Source organism: Mauremys mutica, chromosome 2, assembly GCF_020497125.1.
Source record: "Mauremys mutica isolate MM-2020 ecotype Southern chromosome 2, ASM2049712v1, whole genome shotgun sequence".
Taxonomy (NCBI): domain Eukaryota; kingdom Metazoa; phylum Chordata; order Testudines; family Geoemydidae; genus Mauremys; species Mauremys mutica.
The window spans coordinates 27,129,113-27,155,396 of NC_059073.1; the positions used below are offsets into that span (position 1 = coordinate 27,129,113).

Here is a 26,284-nt window from a genome sequence, read left to right on the forward strand (position 1 = left end):
TATTCACCATACACTCAATCACTAAAGCCCTGACGGATACAAAATTTGTATCCACATCCGATCCGTGATCCGCAAAAAACTATCTGCAGATGTGGATATCCGCAAATATAAAGTGGATATCCGCAGATCTGCAGGGCTTTAGATATAAAATTTGGATCTGCATCCATCCACGATCCACAAAAATGGTCCGTCGATAGCCACATCTGTGGATGCGGATATAAAGAGGATATCCATGGATTTGCAGGGCTCTATCAATCACAGTCTTGATATCTCACACCCTCCACTGCAGAATACAGCCATTGGGACTCTGCAAATTCCATTTCTCCTTTGTCCATTCCTGTTGCTTTTCACAATGCAAACGCTTCAAGATGAAAATAAATGGCACTGTATTTTTCATTGGATTGTGCTTTTCCTGTTCCTCTCAAAAGTTTTCTGTTTTTCTACAGGTTTCAGAGTGGCAGCCGCGTTAGTCTGTATCAGCAAAAAGAACACGAGTACTTGTGGCACCTTAGAGACTAACACATTTATTTGGGCATAAGCTTTCATGGGCTAAAACCTGCTTCATCGGATGCATGCAGTGGAAAATACAGTAGGAAGATATATATACACAGAGAACATGAAAAAATGGGTGTTGCCATACCAACTCTAACAAGACTAGTCAATTAAGGTGGACTATTATCAGCAGGAGAAAAAAAAAATTTGTAAGTGTTGGTATGGCAACACCCATTTTTTCATGTTCTCTATGCATATATATATATATATATATATCTTCCTACTGTATTTTCCACTGCATGCATCCAATGAAGTGGGTTTTAGCCCACGAAAGCTTATGCCCAAATAAATTTGTTTTTCTACAGCTAATCTAGCATCTGCAAATGTGTTTTAATAATGGTACCTATTCAGATGAGTTTCTTATTACATATTGCCGAATCACATCTGTTTGGAGCTCTCTCAACCTAAGGAAGAGTCAGAACGTTTGCCCACATGTTCAATAAACAGAGAGCCAATTATTGGTCCTTGATTCTCCCTTCTATATAAACATTGTACATGTATCTCTAGCCTTATGAATGTGTATATATTATTTGAACTACAGATAAAACCATCTGTGTACATACTCCAACAGACGTTTAAGCCCTTGCTATGACAAACCAATATGGTATTGTTTCCACATTTGTACTGCAAAGATTTCACTTTCCACGTGCAGAACATGTAGTGTTGAACTGTTTCCATTTCAGACTGTCTCATATAAACAAGAAGACAGCTTCTCAGTGTAAATCATCAGAGCTGTTCCAAATTACACTAGCTGTGTGTGTGTATATATACATACAGGGGCGGCTCTAGGGATTTTGCTGCCCCAAGCACGGCAGGCAGGCTGCCTCCGGCAGTTTGCCTGCAGAGGGTCCACCGAAGCCGTGGGACCAGCGGACCCTCCGCAGGCATGCCTGCGGGAGGTCCACCGAAGCCGTGGGACCAGCAGACCCTCCGCAGGCAAGCTGCCGAAGGCAGCCTGCCTGCTGCCCTCGCGGCGCCGGCAGAGCACCCCCCGCGGTTGCCACCCCAAGCACGTGCTTGGCGTGCTGGGGCCTGGAGCTGCCCCTGTATACATATATACACACACACACACACACACACACAGAAACACTCCAGTTGTAGGTCAGGAAAAAAGTTGTGATGTAATGAGAGAACCACATTTCATGCATCACAGCTACGAAATATGACATTTTTAAGCAGTATAAGAAAAACTTAAGCAATAGGATTCCAAATTACAGGTCTCTGAAGTCCAATGGTAGCTTATCTCCTATTAAGTAATGTATCTTGTACTGTATCAGCGGGGTAGCTGTGTTAGTCTGGATCTGTAAAAAGCGACAAAGAGTCCTGTGGCACCTTATAGACTAACAGAAGTATTGGAGCATAAGCTTTCATGGGTGAATACATACTTCGTCAGACACATGCGTCTGAAGAAGTGGGTATTCACCCACGAAAGTTTATGCTCCAATACTTCTGACTGTATCTTGTACTGATTGTTCACTGGTTCAACACTATACTTCAGGTAGTTTAAAGCATGAAAGCAGGTTAAAGTTTGTCAATGTAGTATCTAGACACATAAAGGGTAACAAGAAAACATTTTACAAATACATTAGAACAGTGGTCCCCAACGCGGTGCCCGAGAGGTGTCGCCGCCGAAATGCCGCCGAAATTTGGCGGCATTTCAGCAGGTGCCTCACCACCGCAGTGGTCCTTTGGCTGGCACCCGCCAGCCAAAAAAGTTGGGAACCACTGCATTAGAAGAAAGAAGAAGACCAAGGACAGAGTAGGCCTCAATAATGGGGGGGAAATAACAACAGAAAATGTGGAAATGGTGGAGGTGCTTAATGACTTCTTTGTTTTGGTTTTCACCAAGAAGGTTGGTGGAGACTGGATGTCTAACATAGTGAATGTCAGCGAAAATGAGGTAAGATCAGAGGCTAAAAATAGAGAAAGAACAAGTTAAAAATTTCTTAGACAAGTTAGATGTCTTCAAGTCACCAGGGCCTGATGAAATGCATCCTAGAATACTCAAGGAGCTGACTGAGGAGATAGGTGAGCCATTAACAATTATCTTTGAAAAGTCATGGAAGACGGGAGAGATTCCAGACCACTGGAAAAGGGCAAATATAGTGCCCCTCTATAAAAGGGGAAATAAGGACAACCTGGGGCTTTACAGACCAGTCAGCTTAACTTCTATACCTGGAAAGATAATGGAGCAATAATGGAGCAAATAATTAAACAATCAATTTGCAAACATCTAGAAGATAATAAGGTGATGAGTAACAGTCAGCATGGATTTGTCAGGAACAAATCACGTCAAACCAACCTTATAGCTTTCTTAACAGGGTAACAAGCCTTGTGGATAGGGGGGAAGTGGTAGACATGGTATATTTTGACTTTAGTAAAGCTTTTGATACTGTCTCGCATGATCTTCTCATAAACAAATTAGGGAAATGCAACCTAGATGGAGCTATTATAAGGTGGGTGCAAAACTAGCTGGAAAACCATTCCCAGGGAGTAATTATCAGTGGTTCACAGTCATGCTGGAAGGGCATAACAAGTGGGGTCCCGCAGGGATCAGTTCTGGGTCTGGTTCTGTTCAATATCTTCATCAATGATTTAGATAATGGCATAGAGAGTACACTTATAAAGTTTGTGGACGATACTAAGCTGGGAGGGATTGCACACATACAAAATGGGAAATGACTGTCTAGGAAGGAGTACTGCGGAAAGGGATCAGGGGGTCACAGTGGACCGTAAGCTAAATATGAGTCAACAGTGGGACACTGTTGCAAAAAAAGCAAACGTCATTCTGGGATGTATTAGCAGGAGTGTTGTAAATAACACTCAAGAAGTAATTCTTCTGCTCTACTCTGCGCTAATTAGGCCTCAACTGGAGTATTGTGTCAAGTTCTGGGTGCCGCACTTCAGGAAAGATGTGGACAAATTGGAAAAAGTCCAGAGAAGAGCAATAAAATGATTAAATGTCTAGAAAACATGACCTATGAGGGAAGGTTGAAAAAACTGGGCTTGTTTAGTCTGGAAAAGAGAAGACAGAGAGGGGACATGATAACGGTTTTCAAGTACATAAAAGTACATAAAAGGTTGTTACAAGGAGATGGAAGAAAAAAATTTCGTCTTAACCTCTGAGGATAGGACAAGAAGCAATGGGATTAAATTGCAGCAAGGGCAGTTTAGGTCGGACATTAGGAAAAACTTCCAAACAGTCAGGGTGGTTAAGCACTGGAATAAATTGCCTAGGGAGGTTGTGGAATCTCCATCACTGGAGATTTTTAAAGAGGTTAGACAAACACCTGTTAGGAATAGTCTAGATAATATAGTCCTACCACAAGTGCAGGGGACTGGAGTAGACGACCTCCCGAGGTCCCTTCTAAAGAGTCTATGATCTTTTTCTGAAAGTGTAAGAATGTTTTCAAAGGCAGTGGATTTTATCTAGAATATTACGCAACGCCAGCATTACCATGCACTCAGTTCAGTAGTCTGTTCAGTGAATCATTACAGTCTGCCTATGTACTGGTTTAGTCTTTAATAAAGCAAGTTTATAGAACGCGGTTATCTGCTTTTCTTTGCTTCTAAATAAAGTATGCAAACTACGGAGTTTGTGGGTAGGGGATAGGAGAAGATGAAAAAGGCCTTTTATGTTGCAGCTGTTAAAAATTGAAACTTTTGTCAGAAAAATAGAATGATGAAGATAATTTGGAAACAAGTCTTTCTGCTTTACTTACACAGCCTCATAGATGTGCACAGTGCATCATGACACAAATACAGACAAATTCACTGCCCACAAGAACCACACTGGAAGGAGTGAGATAACACAGGGAGGGGATGGTAAAGGGAAAGGATGAAACTGAGGACAATAAGATTACATGATCACATGGGAGGCTCTCACTCCTTACCCCCCTTAAGAGTAAAAACTTGAAAAAACTTGAACTGATAGCAGAAAGGTTGTTTTTAAAACCTGATGTAAAGTAAATAAAATGGGCTGCGGATTTAGCCTAAGAAGTTAAATTGGGTGAAATCTGTATTTGAATTCCTCTAGGGACACAGCTAGCATGGAATTTTGTAAAACAAACAACCAAAAAACTTATGGAGAATAGTCCCCTATGGACATCACCTTTAATTTGGTCATATTTATACTAAAATCAGATATGGGGGGGGTGTCTCTAAGGCTTCTTTGGGGTGCTGAATGGAGGTTTGTGTCACTGAGCTAAAGCAGGACATCACCTATAAAGAGTGATTTTATTATCTTTAGCATAGACGCTGATTCCCTGAGTACCTGGAGAATTTCTGATAGCTATTGCAAGAGATTCAAGGATTAAAACAAACAGGAGAGATGATAAAGCACATTCTTGTGTCACTCTTCAAGGGAGAAAGTCTCTGGTTAGGAGCCATTCCAGTCAAGGAAAGCACACAGTGAATTACCAACAGAGATTATAAATTGAGGAATGAACTTATCTCCAGTATCAGCAAATCATAGTCCAAATGAGAGAATGGCAATTAAGGAAGCTGTACATGTCAATGCCATGTTTCACTCAAAAAATAAGAAACAATAGTTAAAAACAGAAAATTGGAGAAATATATTAATGCAACACGTACACTATAATAAATGAAAGATGCTTCTGTACAGCTTAGCCCCTTTTGCAAGCAGCAAAAGACCATCAGATCATACGGGTTTTTTTTAAATTTTCTTCTATTTTCAGGTCTGTACACAACTTTAATCAGATCAGGTTTATTGGTGAACACATAAAACAGCATTATATCTTGCTGCTTAATATTGCATTCCTTTGCTTAGGGAAAGTTTCTTATTACACAATGCTACACCTCTACCCCGATATAAACGCAGTCCTCGGGAGACAAAAAACCTTACCGCGTTATATTCCGCCGGAGCACACAGGCCACCGGAGCGCTGTTTTACCATGTTTTACCACGTTATATCCAAATCTGTGTTATATCGGGTCATGTTATATCGGGGTAGAGGTGTATTATATTTCTGCTTGCAGAAGGTGGTGATGTAAAAGCTGATGCAGAAGTCAATACTTATTGTACAAGTCACTGTGAACGTTGTTTTCATCCACGAGAACAGTGGATGACTAGTTGACAATAGACAAAATCTTGAGGTGCTGAGCTCCCCATCGAGCTCTCCCATCTGCTATAAGTTAGTAGAATCTATAGAGGGGGGGTAGCTCAGTGGTTTAAGCATTAGCCTGCTAAACCCAGGGTTGTGAGTTCAATCCCTGAGGAGGCTACTTAGGGATCTGGGGCAAAAATTGGTCCTGCTAGCAAAAGCAGGGGGCTGGACTCAATAACCTTTCAAGGTCCCTTCCAGTTCTAGGAAATCAGTATATCTCTAATTATTACCTTTATGTGCTCAGCACCTCTCAAGATTGGGCCCAGTGCAATCAACCAGAATACACTTTTTAAAATGTATTCAGATTTAAATAATAATTTTATAATACTACAACAAAACCCTTATTCAAACAGGAACTCTGCTAGCCAGCTACCTTCAAAAGAGCTTCTTTCCATTCCTGCATCTTTCAGGGAAGCAAATGCTGAGTCCTCTCCAAAAACCCTATCAAACAGATGTATTAGTGCTGATGGAAAGTATCAGGTGGAGAGCTCTGGATTCTAAAGACTTGTTTATCACCACAACAGGTACAGCACAGTCAGCAAGAATGCAAGCTTCTTCAAAACACACCACCTCCGAGCATCATCTCTGTTCTACACTGTCTACCTCTGCCACTGTCTACCACTGCCATAGGGGATAGTTCAATGACAAATGAGACTCAGAGCAGAGATACCAATTAGTGCCAATTGTGATGTGAACATTTTCCCATCAGGAACTGGGCTAAAGTAATTGACTGTTTCATCATGGCCCCCAATCATCCTTCAGATGCTAATGTATGGCTACTACTGACCCGGTCCAAAGTCAAACTGATAATCTCAATGAGAAAAGGGACTAGTAATGGAAGACAGAACCTAAGTCATCCATTTCCTTAGTCTTGTTTCTAAACTATGTCTTAGTTCTACAAAAGAGTTGGGAGAAGACTTCCAACTTCATATCATAGAATAGCAAGGTTAGAAGGGACCTCAGGAGGTCATCCAGTCCAACCCCCTGCTCAAGGCAGGACCAATCCCCAGACAGATTTTTGCCCTGGATCCCTAAATGGCCCCCTCAAGGATTGAAGTCACAACCCTGGGTTTAACAGGCCAATGCTCAAACCACTGAGCTATCCCTTCCTCCCTCCCCATATGCTTGCTTCTTTATTGATTTGGAAGAGATTGCAAACAGCATATTAATGAAACTCACAGAAGATACTAACTTGAGAGGAGTTAACACCAGTCATGACAAAGGACTAATACAAAGGGAAATGGGGAGACAAAAAGCATGGGGAGAAAACAACAAATGAGATTTAATCTGGAAAAAGGCAGTGAAATAACATCATAAATATAATATAGTAACATGCAAGGGTATTCTGGGCCCTGTTCTGCACTGCCTGTAGCAGCTGACACCTGATTTGGTAGCATTTTATATCCACTTGGCACTTCAGTCCATGACTACACAAGGTGCAGGGCACAAGACAATCAGACCCAGTGAATCTAGGAGAAAATAATCCAAAATACATGCATGTAAATATAAGCAGCAGCCTGGGAAGCAGGAATACTGAAAGAGATGAGTAATCTGGCATAGAAACAAGAGATTGAATGTTGCTTCCTAGGTGCTGCATTTCTCGTAAGTTGGAACTAGATACAAGCACAAGCTGTACTGCATATACATGACGTAAAATCAATGTGTGTGTTAATTTGGTGAGAATTTTTTAAGCATTTAAAAATATACTATTTTAAGACACTGCCACAGAGCATATGCAAGTACTGCCTGGCAAACACAAGTGGCGTCATAGGAAAGGACTTCCCTCTCCCAATATGAACCAGATCTAAAAGGGAAAGCGCTTAACAGCTTGAGATCCCTTGATCTTGATCTGATCCCAGACCTTCAACTTGACTGACTGCAAGCCTGCAGGTATACATACAGTCCTGCAACTCCGCATCCATGGGGCTCTGGGTGAAAGAGAAGGAACACTCATATGCCAATCTTTGCAGTATCAACCACATTTATTCTCCTCAACTAACCATGCAGCATTAATTTATATTACAAGGGCCAGACAAACCGCTAATATGCTGACCTTGAAATTAGCAAATTAAGGGCCAAATCCTGCTCCAGCAGGTATTGTACAGGAAGCAGGAATGCTGCCTAGTACATTGGTCCTGTGGTCCAGGGATCCTGGCAGGACTGCAGGAGGAATGAGCCATGAGGCTCACACTGCTGTACCTTTGGAATGGAGTAGGTCACGTGTCAAGCTAGTGTGTGCTACAAGCAGTCTTTTGGGGGACTGGCCACATCCCTCAGCAGAAAAACCATGCCATGATGTGCCAACTGATGTTGTAGCCCCTCCCCCTCCTTAGAGATCTCTGGAGCAGGGGTTCCCAAACTGTAGGCCATGGTCCAAAGATGGGCCATGACGCAGTCCCAGGTGGTCTGCCATCATGGGTGGAGTTTTGGCAGAGCTGGGTAATGGCCACCGCACCCTCCAGGCTCAGGTAGGTGTAGTCCTCGGTGCTGGGAACCACTGGGTGCTGGTGGTCACAGTGACTGGGTAGGATGGCATGGCCCAGCCCGGCGCACACATACACCCACAAGGAGTGGAGCTGCCCCACTGTGTCAACTAGGGACTGAGCGCACAGCAGCACCCCCTCGAACACAGCCCCTCCCGACACCCTGAGCTACACCCCTGCCTGCACCCTGAGCTACCCCACTCTCTGCACACAGCCCCTAGCTACTCCCTGCCTGCACCTTGATATACACTCTTGCCTGCACCCTGAGCTACCCTCCTCTTTGCACACAGCCCCTAGATACTGCTGCCTGCACCCTGAGCTGCCTGAAAGGCTGAACATTGTAGAAGAGATCAGGTTGAGCCTCACTAACATATCTCCCCAGCTGGAAAAACTGAACAAGGAGAAGCAGGCACATCCATCCCATTAAAAAGACTCCTGGTCTAGAAGTTATTTTATATTTTATTTACAATATTTGATTTTTTTTCTAATTAGTAGAGACTAGGGTTGGGTTTACTTAGCAGAGAAATTCAAATTTTACACTAAAAAAAAATTGAAGACACGATATAATGTTCAAAGTTGGACAACTATTTTGTTTTAAAATCACATAATAACACAATGTGTTTTTTTAACAATTTTGTTAACGTTGTGTTGCTTACTGTTCGGTTTTATACAAAATTGTGTTTTGCCTCTTTGAACACCTCATTTTGCTCTCAACATTTTTTTAAAGTGTAGTTTTACTAAAACTGTTTGGTTACAAAGATATGAAGCATTTCTTTGAGTGCCTACTGCTAGGAATTTATTTCATTACAATTGTTTACATTAAAATGAAAAGGAAATGTACATTGTTTATTTACAGTGTTATAGTTTATATGAATGTAATAATTAAAATTAATAATTTTCCTCAAGCAGTGTTAATAGTGGGCTGCAGTGGCTATTGCAGCTGCACAGAGGGCCCCGGGGAAAAAGGTTTGTAAACCCCTGGATTAGAGCAGCCTGGGGACTGCTCTAACCGACTGCAGAACTTGGCAAATGGAGAGCTGTAACTAGCTCCCTCACTCCTCCTCTCACCCCTCTGCCCCCCATTGCATTGTGTGAATTTTAGTCACAGCAGATAATCTGTCCCAGTGCTTCCAAACTCTAGATAAAATATGACAGATCCCGTGTGTGTAAAAAAACTCTTATGTCTGAACGTTACAGCATTCAATGTGTCTAGATGTCTTAAGAAGTGGAATTTTATACAGCTGCAAAATTTGTCCTGTGCTCTTTTAGTTTTATGCATGCACAGAAACATGCTTCTCATTCCTTTATAGAATCTTTGCTCCAATCATCTGATGAATTTAATCAGTGGTTGCAAAGGCAGACTAAATACAGGTCATTGTCAGTGGCAACTCAAGCATTAAGAGATGTACAGGATATGCTGCCCTAGTACACAAAGAGACAAATTTTCAGGCTATGACCTCTATTAGGGCTCGCAATTTTTGTGAATCATGACTTGCATACACAAAGTAGTAGAATACTCATACAAAACCACATTTGCTTGTACAAATCCTGTAGACGTCAACAAGGCCATTTACAAATCATAGTGTGTGTAAAGTTGTGTATGCACAAAGGGAGATCAGACCGAGGTCCTTTTGAAAATATACCCCAAGTTGTCTATCAACTGGCTATAGTACAACACTTCAAAACATTTCACCTTTCTACAGTATTTGCATAATTCCTTTTAAACATCTAGTTTTCCTTTTTAAATTAAGCATAGTTAATAGCTTCTTGTGTGAAATCTGGGTTGAGGATGACTGATTAAAATGAAGACAAATATGACAGGACATTGTGCTCAGCACATAAGAAGAGTCAAATACTGCCTCAGCTGCAAAATATTTTTCTGAAGTCACTGAAATGAGAACAGGTATCAATAAATAAACTGGCACCATTTAGTTATAGATGGAAAATTACCTTGATACAGACTAGTTCTATCATATTTATGATTGCAGAGGTAATATAATAAAAAAATAGAAGAGCAAAGTATTTTATTGTGCTTCAGGCATATTCAACAATATTGTTCGCTAGAGATCACCTTTAGAGAAAGAAGGAATTTCATTCTCCATTCCTATTCAGTCCATGTTCTTGCTGCTTGTACTGCCAACAAGGATGTCAATTAGTGTCCAGTGAAACTTTATAGATCATGACAAAGAAAGCACAAGGAACATAGTTTGGTAATGAACTCACTATGCTGGCAGTGGGGGGAAATACTGTTTTTATTGGTAAATGGAATGCATTTGACCTAGAATTCAGTAAGGGGTAACAAACAGAATACACATACCCACTGTTACAGTTTGAGTCTAAAATTGTATAAAGAAAAGCTCTCAAGCCTAGCTCAGCTATTTAAGGAAAACTAAACTGCAATGACTTAGTAAGTCTATAGATACATCCATTTGCTACAGCTCAATCTGTAATCTTTCATGTTAATCTTTCACCAAATAATTTCTAACCCTATCCAAACAAACAGCTTTAGTGAAACCTGTAGGTCAGAATACCCTTATAAAAAAAACTTCTGTTTTAAAAGTCTGCCCAAAGTATTCCCAAATATAGTGCTAAGTCCCAAGGCTTATTCCATCTTTATGCAAGCAAAATCTCTAAGATGCTAATGGAATTTACCTTTGTCATAAAGGTGAATAAGGATCTCAGTGTTTCACTTACATTGGGTACAATTCTGCTCTAGCTTATGAGATGACCACTCATGTTCAGCCATCGATTTTCATTGCCCTTGAGTGATCACTTAAAGGTTCACGGGTTTCAAAACTGAATCAACTACCCTAATTCCAGGTTAGATTGTGCTCTTGGCACCCTTTAGCTCATTGGAGCTAAAGAATAGGAACAGAACAGAGTAGACTAGATGGATGTGGAGGAACTCACTGTATCCAGAATCAACCAGGAGAAATCCTGGTTGACTAGGCTTACCCAGGCAGCGTATACCAGTAGGCCCAGCAAACTACCCCTTTTCCATACTGGCTGGTATGGGAAAAGGAAACACCTTCATATCACCTCTCCCCCTTTACAACTAACCAGTGCCTCAGGGACACTCAGTGGGAGCAGGACCTGCACCTTCCTTCCAGCCATACGGTGAGCAATCCCTTGCAAGGGTGCAAGAGAGGATCTTTGTGCATCCACCCAGGGCTGATGAGGGCGACCCTTGGTTATTCTTTTGATTCTGCTAATGAGAACAATGCTTATAAGCTTGGGGTAAAAATACAAATGAAATAATTGCTGCTATGGAGGGGGGGGGACATTTTCACTTTGCACTAAGTCCTAAGCAGTTGGCACTCTATAAAGCATACATTAGCATCAAGAGTAATTATAGAATTTGAAGCTGATTCTTGTAAACATTCAGAAGTAGCTGCTGTTATTACAAGGTAAAGACAAACTTCACATTTGACTAAAGTCACAGAGAAACCGTAGAAGTACTTTATAACACCTGGCCTTTTTTGCAGTTTCCTTCCTTGAGGATACAGGTATTGTCATAGAACAACAGAAAGACAATCCATCTAATCTGGTACCCTGCTTCATGCAGTTACCTGTTATTGTTAAATCTGTACTGTATTCTAATCTATATAGGTTTTATGTCATGCTCATCATTGTAGCATCTGAGCGCCTTCCAGTAGCGCATTAAGCAATATGACTAACACATGTCACGTGTCTGCTCTCTCATCCCCTCTCCAGGGGGAGAAGTACGTACAGTGAAGTGGTCTAGATTTATTTTTTTAATATTTACACACACACACACACATTGGTACATGTTTATGTTAGAGAAAGTAAGGTCAAAGAGATTCACCTTGCAGTTAGAGCAAAAGGTGGTGAGGTTTGTGAGGGTCCTTAGTTCCTGGGGGAGTTCATTCCACAGTCTTGGGCTCCCCCAAGAAAGCTCTGCACGTGCACAGGCGAGCTTTACCCTTATTGTAGCAAGTTATGTTGTGCCAGTAGCACGAAGGAGCCCCATTGTGCTGAGCACTGAACAGATACTAAAACCCTCTTTCAAAGACCTTACAGTGCAGGACTAACTCAAATAATGTTTCAGGTGAAAGTGATTTCCCCATCCTTTTCCAAACATATCTGGCCAAATGTGCAATACGATAGGGATGGGGACATTCTTTTCTGATATCAGATTATGATCTGCTCATGTCCTGAAGCATGAGGATTTATAAAGCTTGTAATTTTTATTCTAGCTAGTGTAATTTAGTGTAACTCTCCTTATTTATGGCTCTAATCCTTTGACTTTTACTAAGATATTTACCTCAATTATATCCTAGGGCAATGACTTCCACTGTTTAATTATCCACCACCAAAAAAAAAAAGGTTGCCTTTTATTCATTGTTTATTTGTTACTAGCAACTCAAACCCAAATTCTAGTGGTTTTGAGTGCTTTTGAAAATTCCACCCTTTCTTAAAAATAATTATACAGCCATCATTTAGATCAGAGTTAGAACTGGAAATGTTTTAGGACCAAACAGCACGATCTGCAACCTTTTTACATGATCCTGCATGGAAAAAGTGTTGTAAAGAGTGTAGCTTTTGTTACCAGGCATTAAATTCCTCACCGTGCTGTATAATTCCATGCTCCAACAGTCTACGGCCAAGTTGTTCTGCCTCAGTCCTTGTTGTAACTTCTCCTTCCTGGATCAGCCACTCAATCAACTCAGATGCCATGATGGTCCGTTCATATTTGACTCCCTCCTCTTCCCTGGCTTGTAAAAGTGTGTTCTCAGAATTCATCAGCCTGCCATGGAAGGGAAAAAAAATATATGGGGAAAGCAGTTCTTCCGAAAGCAATTCCTGATCCATTTTTAGTAGGCATTAGTACTAAGCAAACAGATGCAACTTTTTATTATTCGACACAGTTCTTAAGTATAAACAGTTCTTAATTATAAATTGGCATGTGGAAAGCTAAAAACCAACAAAAACATGCTCAGGCTAATCATGTAAAACTGGGCATTGCAAGTCAGAAAGCCAAAGGGGCTATTAACAGATGTCTAAGGAGTCTTGAAACAGATGTTGTAAAATAAACTTACAAAAAAATAACTGTCCCAGTGTTTTGGATACACATTTATAAAACTGAAAACGCTTTTCCTTAGCAATACTTGCCTTTGCTATTTGAGGAACTTGTTATCTTATGAAGTTGAACTAAGCACAGCTGTCTTTCTGTTAGGTCCTCCATTGTTTATTGGCATCATTGAGAACATTCAAGGCACTAGTGTACTAGGGTATATTAGTTACCTTGTGTTCTCTCTGTGAGCCAGCTACTTTGCTTGAAAGATATCAAATTTTGTTGTTCCCCTATTTTTAAATTACTTGCTAGTTGTTATTATTTATAGCACAGTAGTGCCATGAGGCCCCAGACCATGACTGTGCTGGACACTATACAAATACACATGGAAAAGCTTACAGTCTAAACAGTATTGGTTACAAAGTGGTGAGGGTTTTGTAACAAAGCAAAAGGATGGTAATCAGAATCCAGAAAATGTTCCCCACACAAGGAGGATCATTTTAAATGGAGGCCAATTTATTTTGATATCAAAACGTGTACCCAAAGATTCAGAGGAAAGCATCCTCCGATGTGGTGTTTTCCCTAACTTGAACACAATCAAGTTAATTCCATTTTCATGATTGCCTCACCCTACACAAAATGTTTTCTATTTTATAAAAAAGTTACAGTCCAGACCTATTTGTAAATGAACTTATGACAGGTAAGAATGAATTTCAGCACTGTGTAAAATGCCACACAGAGTGCACTGGAAACATCGACAACTTTGTTTATTAACTAAAGTGAAATGAAGACAGTGGCTGATCAAAGCTTAACCTCATCACTCCATCACGGTGCCTCAGTGTTCACCTGAAAGTACTGGGCTATTCAGCACTTGGTCTTTTAAGGTATGTCCCCACTGCAATAAAGACCAGCATAGCTGCAGAGGGCCTGGGTCAGCAGATTTGGACTCTCGGAGCTCAGGCTATGGGGTTAAAAACTGCAGCATTCAGGCTTGGGCTGGAGCCCAGGTCTGAAACCCCGCAATGGAAGTAGATCTCAGAAACCGAACCCAAATGTCTACATGGCAAAAATGTCCACATGACTTGGTACGGCGGGTTATTTTACTGCAGTGTAGACCCCAGGCACCGTTTAAAAACAATCCCTATACCTTTTAGTACAACTGCATAGTAAGTTGGGAAGGAAGGATAGCCCAGTGGTTAGGGTGTAGCCTTGGTATTGGATTCAGTTCCCTGCTCTCCCACAGACTTCCTGTGAATTTGGGCAAGTCACTTAGGCCCAGGTTCTCAAAGGTAAGCACCTAACTTCCATTGAAATGAATGGGAGTTAGCACCCCGTTGAGGATGTGAACCTTCATCTCTCTGTGCCTCAGGTCCTCTTATGTAATAAGGAGATAATAGCACTTCATTCATCCTTAGCTCTATTTATGAGGTTTGCATTGCAGCATGGTCTGCCTGATAACTACATGATCTTCAAGGGGACTTGTGGCCTGATTTTTGAGGGCCAAGCTAAGCATGTGCAGCATTTCTCATGATCAGCATAACAATCCTCCCAAATCATTCTACAACCAGCCAAATGGAGATGTTACAACACAATTATCCTGGAAACTCTTACGCTTTTTGACCTTCTGGTCACAAATCAGAATTATTTTCATTTCTAGCTAATCTGAAGGGGCACAACTATACATTAGATCTATATTGATGTTACTGATTTTATACTCCCTTCAAATAACTAGGTCTAGATTGGTAAACAAGCTTAGCTCTGATATCATATGGAAGATATCAGTATGGCGTACAATAACACTCAGGAGTGGTGAAAGCTTCCTAAAAGTGTGGAGCGGGCATCAGTGCCTGAGTAGTGGCCCTGCCCCTGCCCCCCTGCTGCCCACCGCTCCCCACTCACTCCTCTCCACCCTGTCCCACCCATCGCTCATCCTTATGGCCAGTAAAAGTGATGGGGCCTGGGCCCTTGGCCCCCCTTCATTCCGGCACCCCCGATAACACTTGTGTTGGAAGGACACTAGATATATTACATCACCTCATCTGGGGAGATGTTTAGAATTAATTAATGGAGGCATCAGAAAGTGATGGCGTAGGAAGATAGGGAGAAGGCTCATTTAAAAACAACAATGGTTTAAGCAGTTGTTCAGATAGACCCTGATCCTACTATTTCAAGTCTAAAGGATTTATCCTACTGTCTTGAATGGGAGTTAGCTGGAACACTTAATCTTTTGTCCAGACAACCAGTCAGCAAAGCTATAGGTTAAGACCAGTGTCAAACTACATGGTCACAGTTGTGAACTGGTGGCAGACAAAATGAACTGTTATACATTTTCTTGTGCCCCTGCCAAACCTTTTGAGCTGAGTAAGAATTGACACAAGAAAACTTAGCTGAATTCAGGGACAAACCCAAAAGCAGGTGTGACATTCCGGGGTGCAAGCCATACCAGTGAGGGGCGGTGTCATCACCGGCCCTGTAACCTGGCATGCCCTGCAATGCCTTGCTGCTGGAGCTCCCAACCTGGATGGCTCACAAACAGCCACCAGCATGCAGGTGCTACTCAGTGACTATGTGTAACTGCAGCCTGCCAGCCACACTTGGCTTATCTTCTGGCTTTTACCAGCCTTGGTTACTTCTGAAGGGTCACCTCAACACGCTCCCAGTCCTGGATTTTTCCCAAGCAATGTATGTTCTGTACTGTCCAGCCCTCTCTTGGATAGCCAGAGATATTAGGTCCATTGTCCCTTAAGGGAGCAATACATAACAACTTGCCACCTTAAATGGAGTTACCCAGACAATTTAATTTAAATGCACAGGATTAGTTTCAATTAAAGCATAAACCAAGTTTAACTACAAAGAGATAGGTCTGAAGTAAGTATAAGTAATGAAGCATAAAAGTTAGAAATGGTTACAAGAAAAATGAAGATAAAATGCTTCCTAGTGCCTAACTTAAACTATACTTGATTCAAATTAAAGTCCTTATCACATCTGTCTAACAGCCTTACTGATCAAAATCTTCAGGTCCAGTCTCCTCCCCAAAGTACAATGGCTATTTCTTTTATCTTATTAGGTGCAAGGAGGGAGCTGGACAGAGAGAGATAACTTGATTGCCCCTCACTTTGATAGCTCAGACCCCCTCATAAAGTTTTTTTTTCAGTTGAAAGTAAGGAGGCATGGTGTCTGGTGGGGGTGCTAAGTTGTTTATTAAGATGCAGATCTGTTTGTTCCTGCCTCCTTTCTTTGCCAAAGTAAGTCACTTGATAGCTGATGGCCCATCAGTTTTGATGACACCTGGCAAGATGTCAGCTTGTCCTTTGATTTTGAGAAACAGGTTTACCCACTCCCCAGACTTGTCTGGTAAATGCACTTCAGACATGATTTCATCTTATGCTTATAAGTTCACATATAATGTTGTTACATGTTTTACCATCATATTATTGACCAATGAGTTATTAGTTTACAAACGATACCTTACAAGATATATTTTGTACAAAGATTATGACAATAGTGTATAGGGGTGCATTCTATCACAGCAGTAACATAACAACACAAGGAATAAGATGCAGAGCATGCAGACCACTTGTACATTTGCATAGTCATTCTTCCTTTCAGTTGTTTTTTTTTCAAATACAGTTAAGCAAGTTTTAGCTCTTGAACGCATAGTCTGGCTACATCCAGTACAGAAGGAGCTCTGAAGGAGCATCTTCAACCATGCCTTGCTCAGCCTATATATATATCAAAAAACCACACACACACACACACACACACACACACACACACACACCAAACAACCGAGCCTTTTCAAACCAGCTGTTGCATAAGAATTGGTTGCCCACCCTCTGCAGGAACCAAATAGAAATTCTTTACAAAGTCTTTGTTAATTGTTCTTACATGTATATATAATTATTGTGTCTGGATGATTAAAGAGGCAGACAGAAACGTCCCTGCAAAAGAGATGCTAATGACTGAATTTACAGGGACACAAAAGAATCTGGAAAAAAATCAAGTGAAAAACACTCAGCTTGATATTTCACACCGTTCTCCCTGAGCCCAGAATAGAACTGCTAAGGATTCGAATTTGTGAACAAGCAGACATAACAAATTGAGTTTCACAAATTCAGAAATAAGATTGTCAGCTGGTATAAGTCACCGTAACTCCTCTGACTTCAACAGAACTAAACCAGTTTACAGCAGCTGAGGATATAGACCCTTATCGGCCAAATTTAAAGGTGTTTAGAGACAAAAAGACATCTTTTAAAAATTGGAAGTCAAATCCTACCGAGAAAAATAGAAAGGAGCATAAATTCTGGCAGCTCAAGTGTAAAAGTATAAATTGGCAGGCCAAAAGAGTATTTGAAGAGCAGCTAGCAAAAAACACAAGCACTATCGGAAATTTTTTTAAAATACATCAGAAGCAGGAAGCTTGTCAAACAAGTAGTGGAGCCACTGGATGATTGAGGTACTAAAGGAGCACTCGAGGAAGACAAGGCCGTTGCAGAGACACTAAACGAATTCTTTACATCCATCTTCACTGCAGAGGATGTGAGGTAAATTCCCACACCTGAGCCATGCTTTTTAGATGACAAATCTGTTGAATTGTCCCAGATTGAGGTGTCAATAGAGAAGGTTTTGGAACAAACTGATAAATTAAACAGTAATAAGCCACCAGGACCAGATGGTATTCACCCAAGAGTTCTGAAGGAACTAATATATGAAATTGTAGAACTACTAACTGTGGTATGTAACCTACCACTTAAATCATGTTCTTTACCAGATGACTGGCAGATAGCTAATATGGCACGAATGTTTAAAAATGGCTCCAAAAGTAATCCTGGCAATTACCAGTCAGTAAGCCTAAATTCAGTACAAGACAAACTGACTGAAACTATAGTAAAGAACAGAATTATCAGACCGATAAATGAACAGAATATGTTAGGGATGAGTCAACATGAAAGCGAAATCATACCTCACCAATCTATTAGCATTATTAGATAGTGTCAACAAGCATGTAGAAAAGGGTGATATAGATGATATAATATACTTGGACTTTCAAGAAGTTTTTTACAAGGTCCTTCTCCAAAGACTCTTAAGCAAAGAAATCATGGGCTAAAAGGGAAGGTCTTCTCATGGCGTAGTAACTGGTTAAAAGACAGGAAACAAAGGGTAAAAATAAATGGACAGTTTTCACAGTGCAGAGAGATAAATAGAGGGTTCCCCTTGGGATCTGTACTTGGACCTGTGTTTTTCAACATATTCATAAATGATCTGGGGGGGGAAAAGCAGATTGTGAAGCATTACAAAGGAATCTGACAAAACTGTGTGAATTGGTAACAAAATGGCAGATGAAATTCAATGTTGATAAATGCAAAGTAATGCACACTGGAAAACATAATCCCAACTATACATATAAAATGATGGGATCTAACTTAGCTGCTACCCCTCAAGAAAGAGATCTTGGAGTCATTGTGGATCGTTCTCTGAAAACGTCTGCTCAATGTGCAGTGTAGGCAAAAAATCTAACAGAACATTAGGAACCATTAGGAAAGGGATAGATAATAAGAAAGAAAATATCAAAATGCCACTATATAAACCAATGGTACACTCACACCTTGAATACTGCATGCAGTTCGGGTCACCTCATCTCAAAAAAAGATATTCGAATTGGAAAAGGTACAGAGGACAATAAAAGTGATTAAGGGTACAGCTTCCATAAGAGGAGAGATTGAAAAGACTGGGACTATTCATCTTGGAAAAGAGATGACTAAGAGGGAATATGATACTGGTCTATAAAATTGTGAATGATGTGGAACAAGTGAATAAGGAAATGTTATTTACTCCTTCACATAACACAAGAACCAGGAGTCTTAATAGGCAGCAGATTTAAAACAAACGAAAGTACTTTTTCACACAGTGCACAGTCAATCTATGGAATTCATTGCCAGGAGATGTTATGAAGGACAAATCTATAACGGGGTTTAAAAAAGAATTCGATAAGTTCACAGTGGATAGGTCCATCAATGGCTATTAGCCAAGATGGTCAGTGATGCAATTTTATGCTCTGGGTGTCCCTCGCCTCTGATTGCTAGAAGCTGAGAATGAATGAAAGGGGATAGCTCACTCAATGATTGCCTGTTCTGTTCATTCCCTCTGAAGCACCTGGCATTGGCCACTGTTGGAAGACAGGATATTGGACCAGATGGACCACTGGTCTGACCCAGTATGGCTGTTCTTATGTATAAAAGAGACAACTAAGGGGGAATATGATAGAAGTCTATAAAGTCATGACTGGTTTGGAGAAAGTGAATAAGGAAGTGTTATCTCTTGACATAACACCGAACCAGGGTCACCTGATGAAATTAATAGGCAGCACGTTTAAACCAAACATAAGGAAGTACTTCTTCACATAATGCACAGTCAACTTGTGGAACTTGTTGCCAGGGGATGTTGTGAAGGACAAAAACAATATAACTGGGTTCAAAAAAGAATTAGATAAGTTCATGGAGGATAGGTCCATCAATGATTATTAGCCAAGATGGTCAGGGATGCAACCCCATGCTCTGGGTGTCCCTAAACCTCTGACTGCTAGAAGCTGGGACTGGACAACAGGGAACAGATCACTTGCTAATTGCTCTGTTCTGTTCATTCCCGCTGAAGCATTTAGCATTGGCCACTGTCAAAAGACAAGATACTGGGATAGATGGACCATTAGTCTGACCCAGTATGGCCATTCTTATGGAATGCAGATAGCTGAGAGATTTCCTCATCAAACAGTTGCTAAACCAACAAGAGGTGATGCCATTTTAGATTTGGTATTGGTGAGTAGTGAGGACCTCATAGAACTGGTTGTAGAGGACAGCCTTTGTTTGACTGATCATGAATTAATCCAGTTTAAACTCCTGGATCCAGCTTTAGAGGTTTTTAAGGCCTGGCTTGACAAAGTCCTGGCTGGGATGATTTAATTGGGGCTGGTCCTACTTTGAGCAGGGGGTTGGACTAGATGACCTCCTGAAGTCTCTTCCAACCCTAATCTTCTATGATTCTATTAAACTAAATGGAAGGATAAACAAAAATAGACCTGCAACAAGGATCTTTCATTTCAAAAGAGCTAACTTTAATAAATTAAGGAAATCAGTTAGGGGAGTGGACTGGACTGAAGAACTCAAGAATTTGAATGTGGAGGAGGCTTGGAATTACTTTAAGTCAAAGTTGCAGAAGCTATCTGAAGCCTGCATCCCCAGAAAGGGGAAAAAAATTGTAGAGAAGGGTTGCAGACCAACCTGGATGAGCAAGCATCTCAAAGTAGAAAGCCTACAAGGAATGGAAGATGGGAGGGATCAGCAAGGAACGCTACCTCTTGGTGGTCAGAAAGTGATAAAGGGATAAAGTGAGAACGGCCAAAAGCCAAGCAGAGTTAGACCTTGCAAAAGGAATTAAAGCCAACATAAAAGGTTCTATAGCCATAAGAAGAAAACGGGAAAGAAGAAGTGGGACCACTAAGCACTGAGGATGGGGTGGAGAATAAAGGTTTTCTAGGCATTGCCCAACACCTAAACAAATACTTTGACTCAGTTTTTAATGAGGCTAATTAAGATCTAAGGGGTAGTGGCAGGAAGGCTAATGGCAATGAGGATCTGGAGGTAGAAATTACCACATCAGCGGTAGAAGTCAAACTCAAACATCTTAATCGGGGGGCCCGGATGATCTCTAGCCAAGAATATTAAAGGAACTGGCACATGAAATTGCAAGACCAATAGCAAGGATTTTTAATTAATCTGAAAATTCGGAGGTCGTACCCTATGACTGGAGAATTGAGACTATTCCTATTTTTAAGAAAGGGGGGAAAAAATGATCCAGGAAACTGCAGGCCTGTTAGTTTGACCTCAGTTGTATGCAAGGTATTGCAACAAATTTTGAAAGAGAAAGTAGTTAAGGATATAGAGATAAACTATAATTGGGATAAAATACAATAAAATGGTTTTATAAAAGGTAGATCGTGCCAGAAAACCTGATCTCCTTCTTTGAGAAGATAATGGATTTTTTAGACAAAGGACATGCAGTAGATCTAATCTACCTGGATTTTAGTAAGGCATTTGATAGAGTTCCACATGGGAAATTGTTAGTTAAATTGGAGAAGATGGGGATTAATATGAGAACTGAAAGGTGGATAAGGAACTGGCTAAAGGGGAGACTACAACGGGTCATACTGAAAGATTAATTGTCAGGCTGGAGAGAGGTTACTAGTGGAGTTCCTCAGGGATCAGTCTTATTTAACGTTTTTATTAGTGACCTTGTCACAAAAAGTGAGAGTGTGCTAATAAAATTTGCAGATGACACAAAGTTGAGAGGTATAGCCAATGCGGAGGAAGACCGGAATATCATACAAGAAGATCTGGATGACTTTGTAAACTGGAGTAATAGAAATAGGATGAAATTTAATAGTGCAAAGTGCAAGGTCATGCATTTAGGGACTAACAACAAGAATTTTTGCTCTAAGCTGGGGACTTATCAGTTGCAAGTGACAGAGGAGGATAAAGACTTGAGTGTACTGGTTGATCACAGGATGACTGTGAGCTGTCAATGTGATGCAGCCATGAAAAAAGCTAATGCAGTCCTAGGATGCATCATGTGAGGTATTTCCAGTAGAGACAAGAAAGTGTTAGTATCATTACACAAAGCCCTGGTGAGACCTCATCTGGATTACTGTGTGCAATCCTGGTCTCCCATGTTGAAGAAAATATAAATTCAAACTGGAACAGGTGCAGAGAAGGGCTACTAGGATGATCTGAGGAACGGAAAACCTACTTTAGGAGAGGAGGCTCAAACAGCTTGGCTTGTTTAGCTTAACCAAAAGAAGGCTGAGGGGAGATATGATTGCTCTCAATAAATACATCAAAGGGATAAATATCAGGGAGGGAGAGGAGTTATTAAAGTTAAGCACCAATGTGGACACAAGAACAAAGGGCTATATACCTGCCATCAGCACATTTAGGCTTGGAATTAGATGAAGATTTCTAACCATCAGAGGAGTGAAGTTCTGGAACAGCATTCCAAAGGGAGCAGTGGGGGCAAAAAACCTAACAGGCTTCAAGACTGAGTTTGAGAAGATTATGGAGGGATGATATGATGGGGCTGCCTATTATGGCAGGTGGCCCATCAGCGACTGCCAGTAGCAAATATCTCCAATGGCCGGAGATGGGACACTAGATGGGGAGGGCTCTGATTTACTATAGAGAATTCTTTCCCAGGTATCTGCCTGGTGGGTCTTGCCCACATGCTCATGGTCTAACTCACAGGCACCGACTTTCATTTAACTGGGTGGGTGCTCCATCCCTGACCCCCCGTGCTGCCCCCACTCTGCTCCTTCCCCAAAGCCCCACCCAGGGGTGGCTCTAGAGATTTCGCCGCCCCAAGCACGGCAGCACGCCGCAGGGGGGCGCTCTGCAGGTCCCGCGGTTCCGGTGAACCTCCCGCAGTCATGCCTGCGGATGCTCCACCGAAGCCACGGGACCAGCGGACCCTCCGCAGGCACGCCTGCGGGAGGTCCACCGGAGCTGCCTGCCGCCCTCCCGGCGACCGGCAGAGTGCCCCCCGGGGCATGCCACCCCAAGCACGCGCTTGGCATGCTGGGGCCAGGAGCCGCCCCTGGCCCCAATCTCGTTCTGCCTCTTCCTGCCCCCGCTCTGCCCCTTCCTCCCGGCACCTCCTGCCCACTGCTGAACAGCTGATTGATTGAGGTCAGATTAGTTGAGGTCAGACTGGCTGAGACCTTGGGGGGGGGGGGGTTGACTTCCTCTGCAGCATGGAGCACGGATCACTTACTGTTTACATGAGTGTAAATGGTGAATTCTCTGTAACTTGAAGTCTTTAAAGTAACTCAGCCAGAGGTTAGGGGTTTATTTCAGGAGTGGGTGAGGTTCCGTGGTCTGCAATGTGCAGGAGGTCAGACTAGATGATCACAATGTTCCCTTCTGAAAGTATGACTCTATGAGACTCCCAGTCTTGAGTTTTAACAAGACTTTATTTCCCCTTAGAACAAATGAAGAGCAGCACACATTTATAGCAGGAATGCTACATAGAGTGAGTGGTTTTTCAGTAGAGCTGGCCGAATAATTTGGTGTGATTATGTTTTATGATGAATTTAGACCTTTTTTTTCTGTTGGCAAATTGTTCATGAATGGTCTTTAATTCCAATACATTATTATTCACTATAGTTGTCCAAGAGTTTGTGCAGACAAGCTTCAGCACTGTCCATTATTTTCTTCCAATATTCTGTGATTTGTCATGTAAGACTGGTCACTTCAGACTCATTAAGTTGTTTCTGCTCCCTGATTGGAGGACTGGAACTGTGTAAACAAGAAAGCAATGAATGGCTAGCAAATAACCAATAGTGAATAATGAGCCCTTTTGTTCTCATCCAGATATATGTGCTCATACAGGATGAAATTTACTCCATCTCCTTCTAAGGATTGAGGGATCAGCTCTCAGTGCTTCTGTGTCAGATATAGGAGGTATTCGCCTTAAATCAAAAGGTTGACAGAATAAGAAACATCTTGAAACCTTCTTGCTGAATGAATCAATTTTGTTGTTCATGCAGCAATTTGCTTATTGTCTTAATTCATGTTCCTCATAAATAACCCACTGAAGGGACAAATCTGCATGTGATGACAGTAGATATTTTTTGGCAAGCACAAGCTGTCCAGGATTCTGAATATTAATGGTGCTCTCATTCAACAGAGGGAGGGAGAGAGGAGGAGAGAATAATATTTCAATGCACTAACTCCAACTAGCCAAATGAAGGTTAACCAAATACCAACAGATCTTTGACACTGATTTTTAAAAACGGTAATAATAAAATGTGAGTGTGACACATGGCTAGAAAGAGTTAAACATCCTGCAAAATAAATAACCCACAGAAGACATGTGGGGAAATAATATTTGTGTTTTTGTGTATTTACATATGTATGAGTAGGATGGACGATGTAATCAACAGTCCCTGTCTATGCTGTATTCTGATCATTCAGAGGTCAAAAGACCATCCTATCATGTAACTGAATTGTAAACACGGAATATCTCAGTATTCAACTCTCTTTGAAATGTATTGTGAATGGTGGAGGAACAAGCAAATGGCCTATGTTAATTCATATAGCTAAGTACTGGTGCTGGAACTCCTTCAAAGTCATCCTAATTACCTTTTGTTCCCTGAGGAACTTCAACTTGTCAAAAGACATGAAACTGTATAAAAGATCCTTGGGTCCTGATTCTGTTATCTCAGATCTCTTTAAACTTCATCAGGGGACGTTTGAGTCGCAAGGCTGAGGTCCCAGTTAAGCTGGTGGGCCCTGAATATGATATTTGGACATTGGACTATAAACCATGAACTATTTCTGAAAGAATTCTTTTCACCTATGAAGCTCACCATCTCTGCTATGAATCTGCACCTAAATGAACTGAACTCATGTCTGTGTGTATATATTGATCTTTTAACCACACTCTCTCTCTCTTGTTTTTTAATAAATTTTAGTTTAGTTAATAAGAATTGGCTGTAGCGTGTATTTGGATAAGATCTGAAACATTTGTTAATCTGGGAGGTAATGTGTCCAATCTTTTCTCTTATATGATGAAATAAGATTTATAAAAATGTTCATCATATTTGAAGTGGGTACCTGGATGGAGGCCCGAGGCTGGATCACTTTAAGGGAACTGTGTTAGACTCACAGACTTTAAGGTCAGAAGGGATCATTATGATCATCTAGTCTGACCTCCTGCACAATGCAGGCCACAGAATCTCACCCACCCACTCCTGTAACAAACCCCTAACCTATGTCTGAGTTACTGAAGTCCTCAAATTGTGGTTTGAAGACCTCAAGCTGCAGAGAATCCTCCAGCAAGTGACCCGTGCCCCATGCTGCAGAGGAAGATGAAAAACCTCCAGGGCCTCTGCCAATCTGCCCTGGAGGAAAATTCCTTCCCAACCCCAAATATGGCAATCAATTAAACCCTGAGCATGTGGGCAGGACTCACCAACCAGCACCCAGTAAAGAATTATCTGTAGTAACTCAGATCCCACCCCATCTAACATGTTGTTTGGACTTCTGAGTAACGAGTAAGGTAATAAAGAAACTGGTTTATGCTGGCTTGGTGAATCTAAGTATTGGAGTATCAACCAGCTTTTGGGGGTTTGGCTGCTCCATTCTTTGCAGTTCACCCTAATTGAGTGACCACAGCTGGCCCCCACTAGAACAGTGCGGGATTCAGATTAACTTTCTTAGGTCAATATTTAGCATTGCTTCACTCTGAAGTAAGAATTGCAGGCATTTTGATAAAAGGTATGAAATACTGGCAATGGTAAGAAACCTTATATCCTCCATATAAGTGCTATATGGCAGAGTTCTCAACAGTGAGTCAAACAATATTCTTCCTTCAGCCACCTCAGAATTACTATTTCTCCAGCAGTGTAAGTAGAGCCATATAAAAAACATTTACTTCAGTTACAGAACTAGGTCTTTTTACACTGTACCAATACTGTAGCTTTTGAATGTAAAGTGTATCAAATGAGACTTATAGGTGCTTAGGGGTCGGTGGACAGGAACAAAGGATTTCTGTAACCCATTTTATAGTGCTTAATATAGTAGATTTACAAAAATATGCAAGCAACTTCTAAAACTCAAAATCTCAGCTCGTATTCTTCAGTTAACATCAAAATAAAATTGTGCCAGTGATGCAGAAATTGTTTCTCGCACTGAATGTAAACAGCTGTATCTATTGCTTTTCACAGATCACACATTTTCAAATCTGAACTGTAGTGTTAGCCTGCAAATGATGCACATGGCAAGGAGTGGTATGGTAGAGAAGCCCTATGAGGTGATGTTATCCAGTCCATCCCCCCATTCCTTACAATATATTTTCTAGTGTGTTGTCCAGTTTATTTTGAATTGTCACAGGCACTGAGTTTCAGCAACCTTCGAAATCTTATATATGATATATGTGAGGAGAGAAGCTGCATTTACAAATGACTGTTCTATATTTCAGTTTACCCTTCTTCCGGTAGTTTGACAATTCTGTCTTTTAAATATGACAACACACTCATCATCA

General features: G+C 41.2%; 1 protein-coding gene across 2 annotated transcripts in view; it reads right to left on the minus strand.

Moving 5' to 3' along the window:
- DEPTOR (DEP domain containing MTOR interacting protein) overlaps positions 1 to 26,284 on the minus strand; it is a 104,998-nt gene that overhangs the window by 37,780 nt on the left and 40,934 nt on the right. For both annotated transcript variants that reach the window (XM_045008031.1, XM_045008032.1), the window contains one exon: positions 12,750 to 12,928. In XM_045008031.1, coding sequence (XP_044863966.1) covers positions 12,750 to 12,928 — 179 coding nt within the window. The remainder of the gene's footprint in view (positions 1 to 12,749; positions 12,929 to 26,284) is intronic.